General features: G+C 44.2%; 1 protein-coding gene across 1 annotated transcript in view; it reads right to left on the bottom strand.

Annotated features, from left to right (window-relative positions):
- COL21A1 (collagen type XXI alpha 1 chain) overlaps window positions 1-15,302 on the bottom strand; it is a 237,019-nt gene that overhangs the window by 89,225 nt on the left and 132,492 nt on the right. Inside the window, exons 11-12 of the mRNA XM_083177317.1 lie at window positions 5,062-5,115; window positions 3,554-3,607 (exon numbers count right to left, since the gene is read on the bottom strand). Of these exons, the coding sequence (XP_083033443.1) occupies window positions 3,554-3,607; window positions 5,062-5,115 (108 nt within the window). The remainder of the gene's footprint in view (window positions 1-3,553; window positions 3,608-5,061; window positions 5,116-15,302) is intronic.

Raw genomic sequence — 15,302 nt, 5'->3', positions numbered from 1 at the left:
ATTGACCCAATCCACCTGATTGGCCCCCATACATTATGCGATTTGGGCCCGATTTCACCCGATTCGGATGAATCGGGCCGTGAAATCGTCCCAAATCGCATGGTTTGACACCCTATCCGACCCGATGCGCGGTCCCGTGCGCATCGGATCGGAGTCGAGCAGTCGCACCGGCTGCACATAAGATTTCCTAAATCCGGGCAGGGTCAGCAGGCGGGGGATGCCGGGGAACTGCAGGGAACAGCCGGCGGGGAACGCCGGGCATGGGGAGAGGCTGGCAGCGGCAGCTTACACATAGGCAACGGGCGGGGGAACGCCGGTGAAGGTGAACCGGCGAGGGGAACAGCTCACTGCTGGGCAGGAGGACCAGGTAGCCGCAGCTTCAATACAAACGAATGGGGAGGCAGTGATTGGCTGAGAGCTCTCTCAGCAATTGGCTGAGAGAGCTCTGAGCCAATCACTGGCTCCCCATTAATTTGTATTGGGTTTTTCTTCCTTGCAGTTGCGGCTGCCGCCCTGGTTCTCCTGCCCAGCACGTGAGGCGCTGTTTCCCTCACCGGTTCACTGGCGTCCGCCCGCCCGCTGCCTATGTGTAAGCTGCCCCTGCCAGCCTCTCCCCATGCCCAGATGACAGTGTCCCCCACCTGCTGACTATCTGTCAGCTTACCCTGCAGCTCCCCAGCGTCCCCCACCCAGCTCTCCGCCTGCAGCTCCACGGGGACTGCATATGATAAATCCATGAGATTTATCATATGCAAAATTTGGCACATCAAGTGCCTAATCGTGTGTCCCCCTCCCGGGGAGCTGCAAGGGAAATCATGTCCGACTTGTCCCTAGGACAAGTCGGACTAATGTATGGGGGCCTTAAGTTACTCACTATTTCTACTATTGCCATAGGCCCCGTGTACCTCAAACATTCTTTTATCAGGAAACCCTAAAGCAGGCCTGGCGAACCTGGGCCAAGAGTTTCATATTAAGAAATTCAGAACACATTATTGCAGTGAATTGTGCTTATATGCCATTGTGTTGTTAAGTGTGGTGGTGACAGGGGCACCAATAGGTTGGCTGGGCCATGGGAAAATGAAGGGGCATGCCACCAGGAAGGGTCATGGCCACTGGGGCATGGCCACAACCATGTAAAAAAAAATAGTTTGTGCAAACTGGTGTTGGTGGGGGTGTGGGTGAGAATGCACACCAGCACTGGGAGAGAGATGACAGGCTGCAGATGGAACTGCCTCTCTCCCCAGCTCAGCACACAGTGCTGAGCAACGTGTGCTGGGCTGGGGAGAGAGGCTGATCTGCAGCAGCAGCCTGTCATCTCTCTCCCAATACGGGTAAAAAGGACCCGCTCCCCTCATCTCGGTGGCACTGAGTAGTGGTGGTGGATAAGGTTGTTATCATATTTATAGAACACTGCATAATATAATGACTTTGTCTACATCTAGAACACTCAGTACTACTATATTAGTTAGGTTACACAGAGTTTTCCACCTGCTGCCATATATAAACACATTATTCATAGGATGCATTGTTATGTTTAGCTCTGGCATCAAAGAGATGAGAGAGATGGAGCATGAAGTGTTCTTGCTGTAGAAGGCAGATATGCATTTTATTTGACAAGCAAAGTACTGGAAACAACATTTCAAAAATATGTTTTCCAGGCACCCAGAATACAATTGCTGTGAATGGTTATGAAAGCTTGTCTTCACACATTTCTGTAATGGATTTGACATGTCTGAAACAATGTTTTTAATTTAATTTATTATACAATTTGGGACAATATCCATTTTCAGGACACGGTTGGCGTGTACTGTTCCTTGCAGATGAGATAAAACATAACCGTTTAAATTGGCAGCAGCTTCAATGGTTTATGGGGTATATGTAAGACGCAGTGATAACCACTTCTTTTTACTATTTAATAAGAAGGATACTGAAGATGGGGACATCAATGGGGGATTGAAGTGGCTTTATATAACAAGCAAAAACTGTACTTTGGGGGTTATACTGATTCACTCGGAAAGGCACAATCACTCTCTAATGGACAAAACCATATGCACTGCAGGTGGGGCTGATGTAACATGTGCAGAGAGAGTTAGATTTGGCTGGGGGTTGTACTTCAAACTGATATCTATATTGCAGTGTAAAAAATAAAGCTGCCAGTATTTACCCTGTACAGAAACAATAAAACACCCACATCTAACTTTCTCTGCACATGTAACATCAGACCCACCTGCAGTGCATACAGGGCCGGTGGAAGGTTTCTTGACACCCGAAGCAAAACATTTTTCTACTGCCCCTGCCCCTCCCCCATGCAAATCTGCGAATGAATTGCAAATCCTTCATATTCGTATTAGCAGTTCCTGGGTGTAAGTTTGAGGCTGCCACTAATCTGGAAGTGGTCAGTGCTGATGTCACAGACCCACCTTAAAAACACCTGCCCATGCAAGCAATTTTTAAACACACCCAGAAAACACCATATATAAATATGAATGGGTGCCTGCATAAATAATTCAATACAAGGACCAAAGATGCGGCAACAGGATTGCAAAAAAAAATGTGGTGAATTTTTAAATATATCAAATATTATATAGTTTGTGTTTGTGTAGATGTGTGCCTGGGCTGAGGGCAAGCAGCGACAGGAGGTGAGGGATCTAAGAGTGACACATGTATTCAGGAGGTTTCAGCGAACATGCCAGCTCTAGTAGGGGGTGGGGAAGAGGAGCCAGGCCCGGGACACTGTGTAGGAAGTGGGAGGGAGAGAGGAGGACTGAGAGATGGTGGGCGGAGAAAGAGAGGGTGGTGATGGTGCTGGCCGTGACCGATGGGGAGCCGCTCTGCACACTGCTGCCTGCGGTGCAATGTCATACAGTATGACAGGCGCAGTAGCAGCAGGGTCTGCAGAGTAGGGAGCGCACATGTAGGCTCTATTAAGCGGCCAGCGTCACCTGTTCTTGCTGTTCTTGCTGGTGAGCCTGCTCCGGAGCCCATGCAGTCATCAGCAGTGTGCTGTGCTGCCCTAGGCAATTGCCTAGAGTTGCCTAGTGGTGGCTCCGTCCCTAAGTGCATATGGTTTTGTTCATTAGAGCGTGATTGTGCAGGTGGGGCAGATGTAACAGGTGCAGAGTTAGATTTGGGGGGATTTTGTTTCTGTGCAGGGTAAATACTGGCTGCTTTATTCTTACACTGCAATTTATATTTCAGTTTTTAACACACCCCACTCACATGTAACTCTCTCTGCACATGTTCCCCACCTGCAGTGCATCATGGTTTTGTTCATCTGCAAAAATTGCAACCTTGCTACAGGTCTGGAGCTGGACCTCCTTGCTGGCAGTTTTATGCTGCTACTGCTAATGATGATGATGACGATGAAGAGAAAAAACTTTGAAATAGAAGCAGAGATTTTACCAGGACTCTGAAGGCAACACCGGATTGATGAATGATGACACAACTAAGATATGCTTTGCAATGATAAGCAATTAATAAACAGACCCCTAAGTCAAATGCTGGGGGACATTTTATGTTATCTTCCCAGTACAACACACATTAAATATTTTACCTTACTGCCATCCCGACCAGAATTGCCTTTTAAACCTGGCAAACCACGTGGTCCCTGATAACAATAATATAATTAGTACAATACATTTCCATATGCTCATACATATCTAAATTGTATCCCTCATAAAAATTGCACATTTTTGTCACAATTCCTAGCTGCTTTCTTAGAACAAAGCTAAAGAAAAAAATAAAATAATGGTATAAAATGTCTTATGAAATGCTGCATTAGTCTGCAAATAATTTAGCACAGTTGCCAATTACTGTCCACTTACCCAGACTATTACTTCCATAGTAGTCAGGATACCTACACACAGGTGAGACTTGTATGGTTCCTTAGCACTTTTAGCACTTAATAATTTGTCCTTACTCAGTGGTACATGCATTTTGGGGGTTAATAGACAGGGTGGATTTTGCCCTTTTAAAAAATGCTGGATTAAAACATGAGGAATCACACCAGTGCCTGTATCTCACTATCTGTTTCCACCATTGTCTGTGCCTTGCAATGATGAGGAATCCAATGTTTCCACATCAATGCAAATACATTTTTCCATGTTCTATGAATGCATTGGTGGGTGGGTGCCCCTGATACTGCTCAGCTAACCTTTATGCAGGCCTACATACAGTACCTATTGCACAGACTAAATAAGTGTTTATTGAAAGTTGTGTTCTCATAGCCATAACCATCTAAATTACAAGTTAATGCATAACCTCTTTTTATAAAGCTAATGATCCATTGAAGTAGCATGTGCTCCACAGTGCTCTTATGTATTAATTAAAGGCACAAACAACTTAATTGGCTGGCCACATTGCAGTAATTAAAAATAAGTCACACAATGTCCACATCTTTTAGAAAGAACAATTATTTCTTGTTTTAGATGTGAAGTAATGGATGTTATACATGTTATAATTTTTTCTAAATCCTTTCATGGCATTTAAAGTGCCTTATTCTGGTCCATTCGCAAGCTGGCGGTCGCACGGGGACCGATGTTTGGTGTATGCGCATGCACAGCCGCATTTCGGCGCATGTGCATACGCCAAACAGACTGGGGGGGCTGCAGATAGTCACACCCATATGCATGTGAACTCCCAGCATTTCATGGGTGTTCCCATGGAGTTCTCCAGGTGACATGGGCGCCGGGGGCGGGCAAATGTTCACGCATATATAAATGTGCACGCATATATAAGTGACCTGAAACTCACTTTATATATGCATGCACACACCACATCTTTCGATGGTCGGCGGCCATCAAAAGATGTGGTAGGTTCCCCCTGGAGTGCTAATGGATGTTTATGTTAAAGAGGCCATGGGAACATACGTGTAGTACGAGGGGGGGCGGGCATACCATCATTCACAGGGTGGTCTCTGGTTGACTCACTAGGGTGTGAATTCGCATATGAGTGAATAAACCAGAATAACACCAAAAATGTGTTTTATCGTTTAAAAAAATGATTTCCATTTTTTATTATAATAATAATTATCATTAGTAGTATATGAATTTCAGTGATTACCTGCAAGCCAGGTGAGCCAGGCATTCCTGAATTCCCTAAAGCCCCTGGAATGCCCTGTTATAAAAAAAGAAATGTCACGTTACTATTTGCAACTTAGCAACAAATACATTTAGACACACTCCAATTTCATATGCTCAATAATGTAATCAATATACAGTATAGCTTGTTTTATATTACAAACACCAATGTCTCTCGCTGTGTATTTAGAAATACACAATGACACTATTACCAGTGTATGACTTGTTGAAATTTAGTTGTACCTTTTGCAGATGGACATGTCACCCTGCAGGTGGGGCAAATCTAACATCTTTAGAGAGAGTTAGATTTTGGGGGTGGGAATCCTTTGTTGGGGGATCCTTAAACCCTCAGGGACTCCGTCCAAGACTGACCAGTCACAGTGAGAATGAGACGGTCAGGGGACCTTGCATAAAAAGTGTCCCCCAGCTGTGGAATTACACCACTGGCTGTTAGAGTCTGGTGCTGTTCCAAAATATGGGACACAAATATTGTTTTGTCCCCCATATTTTTGGAACAGGACCTGTCCAAGAGCCCATTATGCTTGGAGAGGAGACCCCACGTTGTTGTTTTTGTTTTTTTTAAATATTAACAAAAAAATAACACTCCTTTTACTTAATTTACTTTATTGTACCTAACTAAGCAAATGTGTTTCCAGTACTAAAAAAAATCGGTACTTATGTAGTATCTGGGCTGCCGATTTCTAAATCGGGTCGGATCGGGAGATCGCATCGCATCGCATGCGACCATGCGATTCGATGCGATGCGATGCGATGCGATGACCCGATTTTTCCATAGGAATCAATGTTAAAATGGACTGAGTCCATTTTAACATGGAATTCAATGGGAAAAATGGGTCCTTTTCATACCCCTACTATCCAAGTGGGCATGGAGTTGGATATAAACCTGTGGCGAGCGTAGCGAGCCACCGAGCCCGAAGCGTGGCGAGCGAAGCGAGCCCCGCGAGGGGACGAATACCGTCCCCTCGCGGGGCTCGCTTCGCTCGCCACGCTTCGGGCTCGGTGGCTCGCTACGCTCGCCACAGGTTTATATCCAACTCCATGCCCACTTGGATAGTAGGGGTATGAAAAGGACCCATTTTTCCATAGGAATCATTTTAACATTGATTCCTATGGAAAAATCGGGTCATCGCATCCGATATCGGATGCGATGCGATGCGATGCGATGCGATATCGCATCGCATCTGATTGTATGCCTTAACTTAAGGCATACAATCAAAAAATCGGCAGCCCAGATACTACATAAGTACCAAAAAATCATTAGACTTCGCAAGTGATTTTTGGCTTGTTCTAAATACACCAGGATTATTGGTTAATTACCTCTTGAACCCTTATTATTTGGGAGTCCTATGTGGGACTTAAGGCCCATACACACTTGAAGATTTTAATTTCAAAAGACTTTGCCAAAATCTTTGATAGATATATCTGTCACCAAAGTAGTGCGTACACACTGATCTATTTTCCCAAAAGAGCAAGAGATGTTCAGGAGGTGAAAGACTTTGCTGAAAATCTTTCATGTAAAAGGCTATTTACATAATGGTCTGGGTTTGATTTCCAAGGGTGGGAGAAGGGGCCATATTATTCTGTGCATTTCAGTTTTTGGGTCCTGATTCAGAATTGATCGCTGGGCGGAGTATATTCAGGGAAATGCGATTTTGCATGCGATATCAAACGCAATTTAATACCTCTTTATTTCCCGACTATCCACTACGGCGGATAGTGGGAATATGAACAGGTATTAAATCGCATGCGATATCGCATGCGATATCGCATGCGATTTAGTGGCGCCGTGAAACTACAAAGTACCCGCCGGTCTATTGGATTATGTGTGTACGCAGCACGGGCTGAAAGATTAGCCACTTTCAGCCCGCGTGCCGCCCCGCCGTCTCCCCCTGCTCCCTCCCCCCTCCCCCAGCATGCACCTAAATTCCGGCTACAGTACCCCTCCGAATGGCCACAATTTCGTCAGGCTGCTGGGCACCCCTCCTAATGCCCGCAGGTCCTTCCGGCCACACGCCCACCTGACATGTCTGCCTGGATGCCCCCGCACCCCCGCAGCAGCTTCCAGGGTCCCCAGCCGCTGCCTCCTCATATGTTAAAAAAAAAGCAGTTGTTAAAACGTTTATAAAATGAGACCACTGCCACCAATGTGAGATTGCCCACAAGTGTATTTATATTATAGATATATTTATGTATATATATATATATATATATATATATTATTCTATATATATATATATATATATATATATATATTTATTATCTATAAATATAATATATATATTATATTTATAGATAATAAATATATATATAGATATAGATATAGATATAGATATATATAGATATATATAGATATATATATATATCTATAATATACTGTAAATACACTTGTGGGCAATCTCACATTGGTGGCAGTGGTCTCATTTTATAAACGTTTTAACAACTGCTTTTTTTTTAACATATGAGGAGGCAGCGGCTGGGGACCCTGGAAGCTGCTGCGGGGGCAGCCAGGCAGACATGATCGTGGAAGAACGGGAGGACCTGCCGGCGGAGGGGTGCCCAGCAGCCAGACGAAATTGCGGGCATTAGGAGGAGTACTGCAGCCGCCCGGAATACAGGTGCGTGCTGGGGGAGGGTTGAGGGAGCAGGGGGAGGCGGCGGGGCGGCGGGGCGGTACGCAGGCTCAAAGTGGCTAATCTTTAGCCCAGCAGCCCGGCGTACACACACAGAGATGATGGCTGAATAAATCAGCCATCATCTCTGGCATGCTGGTAAAACCAGCAGATTAGAGACTTTGACAGCGATGATGCGGGAGCGCGCATCATCGCTAGTCTGCAATCTGGGAGGCATACACACTAGGCGATTTTCAGCGGAAAATCGCTCAAAACTGCTGTTTTGACCGATTTTCAGGTGAAAATCGTCAAGTGTGTATGGGCCTTTAAATGAATTCTCTCTAGTCTTGTGTTCACAGTCTGTGATACTTTTTTCAATGTTACAATGTGTTGCAGCAGTTATTTTGCAACTGTTGCAGTATTGGACATATTCAGAGGCTGTTGAGAATTCTGAGATTCATTTAATATTATGTATTTCTTAAGCTGTCAGTCTCATACAGATCCTTTAGTTCTCCTTTAATATCACTTGTAGTGCTCAAAAATGCTGTTTTGAGCGACTTTCAGCTCAAAGCCACCCAGTGTGTATGGGCCTTTAGTCTCATCAGTAAAGGAATAAGGGCCAGATGCACGAAGCTTCAAAAGTGATAAAATAGGGAGTGATAAACAGCCAGCCAATCAGCTCCTACCTGACACGTCACAGACTGTGTTTGAAAAATGTCAGGTAGAAGCTGATTGGCTGGCTTTTTATCACTCTCCATTTTATCACTTTTGAAGCTTAGTGCATCTGGCCCTATCAGTCATATTGTTTGACTGGTATTTATAGTGTTCCTCCTGTCTTTTGTACTGTAGCACTCTCTATGGGTCTCCCTTAAATATATTTAGGGACAATTAGTATATTAATGTTTTTGTACAGGGGCAGTGTTCCCATAACATTGTTATTCCATATCTCTGGTCTGCACGCTCAGAAATTGGCTAGCAAGTTTTTCTACAATCACTATTTGTGAATTTAGAAACCACAGTATTTGCCACAGTAATTTCTGGTAGAGGGTGTTGCCTAGATGTTAAATCCCCATTTGAATTTTGGGTACTTGTTTCCTAGCACGGCCACACCGATTTACATCGGGGTGGTCGTGTTGGAAAAATCGTGTCGATCGCATCGCATGCGATGCGATCGACGCGACCGACCGATTTTCGACCCGATTTTTTTTTTAATGAAATGTAAATCGGGTCCCTGGGACCCGATTTTACATTGGATTCAATGTAAAATATTCCCAACCCCCCCCAAATTTAACGGCGTACACCCCACCCCACGATAGACGCCAACCCGAAGCGTGGCGAGCGCAGCGAGCCCGCGAGGGGCGTCGGTGCGCGTCCTCCGACCTTTTCATTCCCCTACTATCCACGTCGGCGTGGAGTTGAGAATAGAATAGTGTGGCGAGCGCAGCGAGCCACCGAGCCCGAAGCGTGGCGAGGGGACGCGTATACCTGTGAAGTTATATGCGTCCTAGCCGGCCAAATGGACCTGATTTCAAAGGAAATCGGGTCCATCGTATGGATCGTGTACCTTAACTTAAAGGTACACGATCCATACGATTGTGGCCGTGCTAGGAAACAAGTACCGAATTTTGTTCATTGGTTGTATACCTGGATGTTTTTATAAAAAAAAAAACCACTTAATCCTTAATTTAAATGTATTTAGATTCCAGTACTATAATATCTTTTTTGTAGTGAGGAGCCCAGAATTGAACCCCCAAATTCTAGGGCCCACCTCATCCTCATGGAATCAGGGTCCAGACTCTATCCTAATGTGCTTGCATTATGCCTTGTGAAAATGTTACATTATACCGCACAGGACTATGGTGTAGTTTCTACATTTTCATTCATGTTCTAGCAGTACTTAATATAAATATTATATACATCCAAAATCAAACCACAAAAACTGCACTAATGATAACATTTGCAAAATAAATCAACTAATGTAAACAAATAAGCAGCCAACCCCCATACGATCACTAGCCTGAATTGGATAAAGATCGTTCAAACTGAAAAAAATGTTTGGGGAATGCTTAACACGGATTCAATAACCCCAATTGTCAGGACCAGACTGCAATGGGACATTCTTATATGACCAATATGTTTGGAACTTGACCTGTCCGCTCGGACATCCATGTTTCACACGCCACAGCCCGAATTCGCTGGGAAGTAATATCCAACCCATTAACCAATTACCCTCATTTTATAGTGTTTATTGCTTTCCATTTACTAATTGCCTTCCCCAATTACGATACTAATTAACCCTCACTAGTATTCTGAATGTGCGACTTTCCTAATTAACTCTCAATCTATGTGTCCCAAAAATGTGTAATGTTGTAATTGCGTGTACTATTGTCCCAACATGACATGCACGCTTGTGTGTTAAGGTTGGCGATTTGGAAATGGCACATAATAGCAGTTAAGAATGCTGGTGCAATTGTGGGGAAAAACAATAAAATATATAAAAGATAAGAATGCAGAGAAGTGTAAATGGTTAAACTGCGAAAGTGCGCTTCCCGTGTGGATGCCATGTAGTTAGTTAATTCATTAATGAGAGAAACTTGTATGCTGCATGGGTGTACATTGCGTGCAGGTGCATGTATTTTATCAATTGTACGTGTTGATCGCCCGTGTGAATGTGGGGCCGAGAAATGGCTGGCCTGTGAGGCATGAGACTTACTTTTACAGAGCGAATGATTTTGAGCTTGATCAGTCTGCGCACTCGCACAGTGGAGCGAAGCCACCGCCCAGCACATGTAGCCACCACCCCAGTATACGTCCTGGTTAACGCCCAGTTTTGTTGCCGCACCCATCCATACGCCCACATTACGTCTACTCTGCATGAGTTTGTTCACCAGCGTATTTCTGCTTGTAAGGTCGCAAGCATGCATGGTTGCCCAAACCTGCACATGCGCCTTGCGAATGGTACGCATGCGCAGTGAGCTAAGAAAGGCTCTGCGAACAAATACGTGTCCGAGTGAGGCGATCAGAATAAGGGACATAGTGTGATTTGTTGCACTGCACTAGATTTTTTTGGGGGAAGGATAAATATAATGAATGGAAATAATATACAGTGGCTTATTTCTCACTAAAGGCACCACCTGGCAGGAAGCATGGTAGCTATGCACATACATATGTGTTTTCAGTATAGTAAAGTATAAGTTAAGGTGCCCATACACGAGTAAGATTTATCTGCAGATCTGGCTGGTTGGAACAAAAACATGGTTATGGATGAGTGACAGTTTGTCAGTTTTCCAGCATTTCCAAGCAAATGGTCAACTGTCATTTGCTCTTATCCATAACCATGTTTTTGTTCCAACCTTCCAGATCTGAAGATAAATCTGCGTGTGTATGGCCACCTTTAGTATTAGATACTGTAGTACTCCCTGTGGCTACATTCTGACTCTTAAACAATGAACAATTGAATAACAAAATAAGACATGCTTCTTGAGAAATCTTAATTCAAAGTAAAATCTGTTTCACCACAACTTTTATTATAAATTCAAAAACATTGGACTGAGTGCAGCTTTGCCCCCTTAGAAATATTTTTTCTGCCAGCTGGCTTGTGGCTATGAAACAAATCTCCTGCCATTACGACCACACAGGCTTAGTCATTATCATTTCTAAACAGTGCCCAGAATAACCATTCACAATCCCGAAAGAAAGATAGGCTCCCATGCCACAATATTTAAAAGGCACTTTGAAAGAATACCCATGGTAGGACAACCACCATGTGGAATGTTCTGCCACTCTGGTGATAGGTCAATGTGCCAAGGTGCCCTCCTTACAGGTATTTAGGTGTAGACAGTCCTTCCAGTGCAGTTGTACTGAGATAAGCAAAAGGTGAAAATTGACAATTGAAAGGTGCAAAGTGCTAAGTACACTTTGCACTTAGCACCTTTTAATTGTCAGTCGTCAGGAGGAAGGGGCTCCGGCACTGAAACCATAGACGTTATGACTGTCAATTTATTTGCTTCATAAATACACTTTTGTACTTTTTAAAGTCCATGCTGCCTCTTGCTTCTCCCAGTACAACCGCACTGTAAGGACTCTCTACACCTCATCTATATATATATATATATATATATATATATATATATATATATATATATATATATATATATATATTCCTTCCATCCACTGCCTGGCCACTTCCTTTCACTGTCCGTTTCCTGTTTGATGCCAGCACGCTGCAGTAACGTGATTTGCTCACTCTTCTCACTTGTTATGATAAAGGTAAGCACATGTATGTACCTATTATTGCACGTATAACCTTGACAAAGGGGTGTCACATACCCCGAAACGTTGGAAGCTTATTTTGCTGAAAATATATTTTTTCAAAAAATCCCCAGAGTGCTGCTGTTGTCTCTTCACTATCCTGTACTTCTGTTCCTGAAGGCACCTGGGTTACCTGTACTGCTGGAGGAGTGCCAGGCCTACACCCCTACCTCTATATATATATATATATATATATATATATATATATATATATATATACCTGTATAGTCTACTGTCCATGAGTCTCCAAAACACTGCCATCTGCTAGCAGAGAGTGAAACTTTCTCACACATGCACAAACACAGAAGGTAGCAGACTAGCTTTATAGGGATTGTGCGAGGAGTCTTTTTCTGATATACAGTGTGTATATATATATATATATATATATATATATATATATATATGGTACTTGTTTCCTAGCACGGCCACACCGATTTACATCGGGGTGGTCGTGTCGGAAAAATCGGGTCGATCGCATCGCATGCAATTTGGTCGCATGCGATGTGATTGTCGCGACCGACCGATTTTGGACCCGATTTTTTTTTTTTGAATTAAATGTAAATCGGGTCCCTGGGACCCGATTTTACATTGGATTCAATGTAAAATATTCCCAACCCCCCCAAATGTCACGGCGTACACCCCACCCCACGATAGACGCCAACCCGAAGTGTGGCGAGCGCAGCGAGCCCGCGAGGGGCGGCGGTGCGCGTCCTCCGACCTTTTCATTCCCCTACTATCCACGTCGGCGTGGAGTTGAGAATAGTATAGTGTGGCGAGCGCAGCGAGCCCCGCGAGGGGACGCGGATACCTTCACAGGTAAACGCGTCCCTTCGCGGACTTCACAGGTGTCCGCGTCGCCACGCGAGGGGACGCGTATAACTGTGAAGGTATCCGCGTCCCCTCGCGGGGCTCGCTGCGCTCGCCACGCTTCGGGTTCGGTGGCTCGCTGCGCTCGCCACACTATTCTATTCTCAACTCCACGCCGACGTGGATAGTAGGGGAATGAAAAGGTCGGAGGACGCGCACCGCCGCCCCTCGCTGGCTCGCTGCGCTCGCCACGCTTCGGGTTGGCGTCTATCGTGGGGTGACGACGGGGACATCTAAAATGTGAAATGGGTCATATTGGCCCATTTCACATTTTTCACATTTTTTCAGGATTTCAATGTTAAAAAATCTTTTAACATTGAAGCCTATGTAAAAATCGGGGGCATCGCGTCGGGACCTATGTTAATGGTCCCGACCGACGCGATGCCCCCGATATTTTACCTTTCCCGACACGATTTCAATGTTAAAATATTTTTTAACATTGAAGCCTATGGGGAAATCGCGGGCATCGCGTCGGTCGCGTCGGGACCATTGTTAACGGTCCCGACCGACGCGATGCCCCCGATATTTTATCCTAGCCGGCCAAATGGACCTGATTTCAAAGGAAATCGGGTCCATCTTATGGATCGTGTACCTTAACTAAAGGTACACGATCCATAAGATATGTGGCCGTGCTAGGAAACAAGTACCATATATATATATATATATATATATATATATATATACACTCCCTAGAAGAAGGCCCCCAGGCCGAAACGCGTTGGAGACTTTCACCCACACCAAGCTATCCGACATCATCAAGCCAAGTCCCCTGCCTGCAAAGGGATTCGAGCGCACGAAGCTCCATCAGCGGCGCACAGTAGCAGCGGACGAGATCACGCAAGATCGCCCGACCCGGAAGTCACACCAGCTGACGTTGAAGCTCTGTGGATCAGGAGCTGGTGGGGCTGGACTGCCACGCAGCGCCCCAGCAAGAAGACAGCTTATCCAGATGGCGAGGGACGGTCAAAGAAGGACGACTAGTATGCGGGTGCACCACCCGAGGTAAGGGACGCCATCCTCAGGTGCCACCATCAACACACAATCCCACCTTCACCACACGGTCATTGTATAAGCTAGAATGGTTGTTTTTAAAGCATTGCTTTAGAGGAGAATGCTGCTATTATTCAATGTAAAAAAAATTGTGTGTGGGGGGGGGGGGGGGTTCACATCAGCAGTAATTAGTAATAGCATAAAATCAACAATAACAGAGTTTACTGCATCCATTTATATGTATTTTGCAACTGACTTTGCTGATTATTTTAATTGTTGACTCTAATTTGGTTTGAATGTGATGTCATAAAAATGACCAAAATGTACATTGATGCATTCATTTTAACCATCTAAAAGCTAAAAGCAAACATCTGTTTATAATATGTGGGTCTGTATACTATACAGATAGAGTTGGTTAATCATGTTAACCACTGTCAGACCAGGCTAGAATACCTCTGGGAAAGTGTTGAATATACACAGGTACTAAAATATCTGGGCTGTAATTATTATGATCAAACCATTTTTTTTTTTTTTTTTCTGGTTTCTTGTGGTTTTCTAAGTTCCAGTTTCCCAGTGTTTGTAGCGGGCCGTGCAGCTTTTTTTCTGCCACCAAAACGTTGTGTTTTTATGCCTGCAGAGATAGCACAAAAGTGGCCCTTGGTCTATTTAGTGTGACACCTTCTGCAACTTTATTAAAGAAAGCATACTGTATGTGCATGGCTGGCAAAAAACCTTCAGGGTGTGGAGGGAGTCACTTAAGACACTCATAACTGTTATGATCCAGAGAGGGAACACCTGAGTTAATACAAGGAGCAGGCTGAAGGGACCAGATGTTCCGGAATGATGGTGTCTGGCATCTGTCTTCTGGACAGTTGCCCCAGTACACCCACGTGTAAGACTCACATAGGTCACCAGCAGGATTTTGTGCCACATTCCCATAAGGCTTTATATGCCTACCGGTACTTGGATGCCCACAGGACTTATGCTACTGGTGCCAGTGTGAGCTTACCCCCAAGTGACAAGGACAACTGTCGGTATTATAAAGAAGAGCACACAGAAAGAGAACTAATGCACTATACTAACAGAGTACTACAAATAATATATATATAATGAAGGATTAAGCCTATAAATAAGAGCTAATACTAATAGGAACTAAACAGGATAGGAAACAATAATACAAAATATTTAAATCAGGTGTGTATTAACAAAATGTAGTGATTTTGCAGAGCATATATAGAGAGTTATATGCATATAAATCTATGAGTATAAGATGATTATATATATATATATATATATATATATATATATATATACCAGTGGAGGAGGCGGCACTCAATCAGACTGGATTCCAGTAGTAAAGTAAAAAGCCTGGTTTACAGCGGTGACGGATGCCGGCGGTGATTCCCTGGACAGGTGAGTGAGGCGT

The sequence above is a fragment of the Crinia signifera genome, chromosome 3, assembly GCF_055691185.1.
Source record: "Crinia signifera chromosome 3, ASM5569118v1, whole genome shotgun sequence".
NCBI classification, from domain to species: Eukaryota; Metazoa; Chordata; class Amphibia; order Anura; family Myobatrachidae; genus Crinia; species Crinia signifera.
The sequence above is the reverse complement of the archived record's forward strand: the minus strand, read 5'-3'. Positions and strand labels throughout refer to the sequence as shown.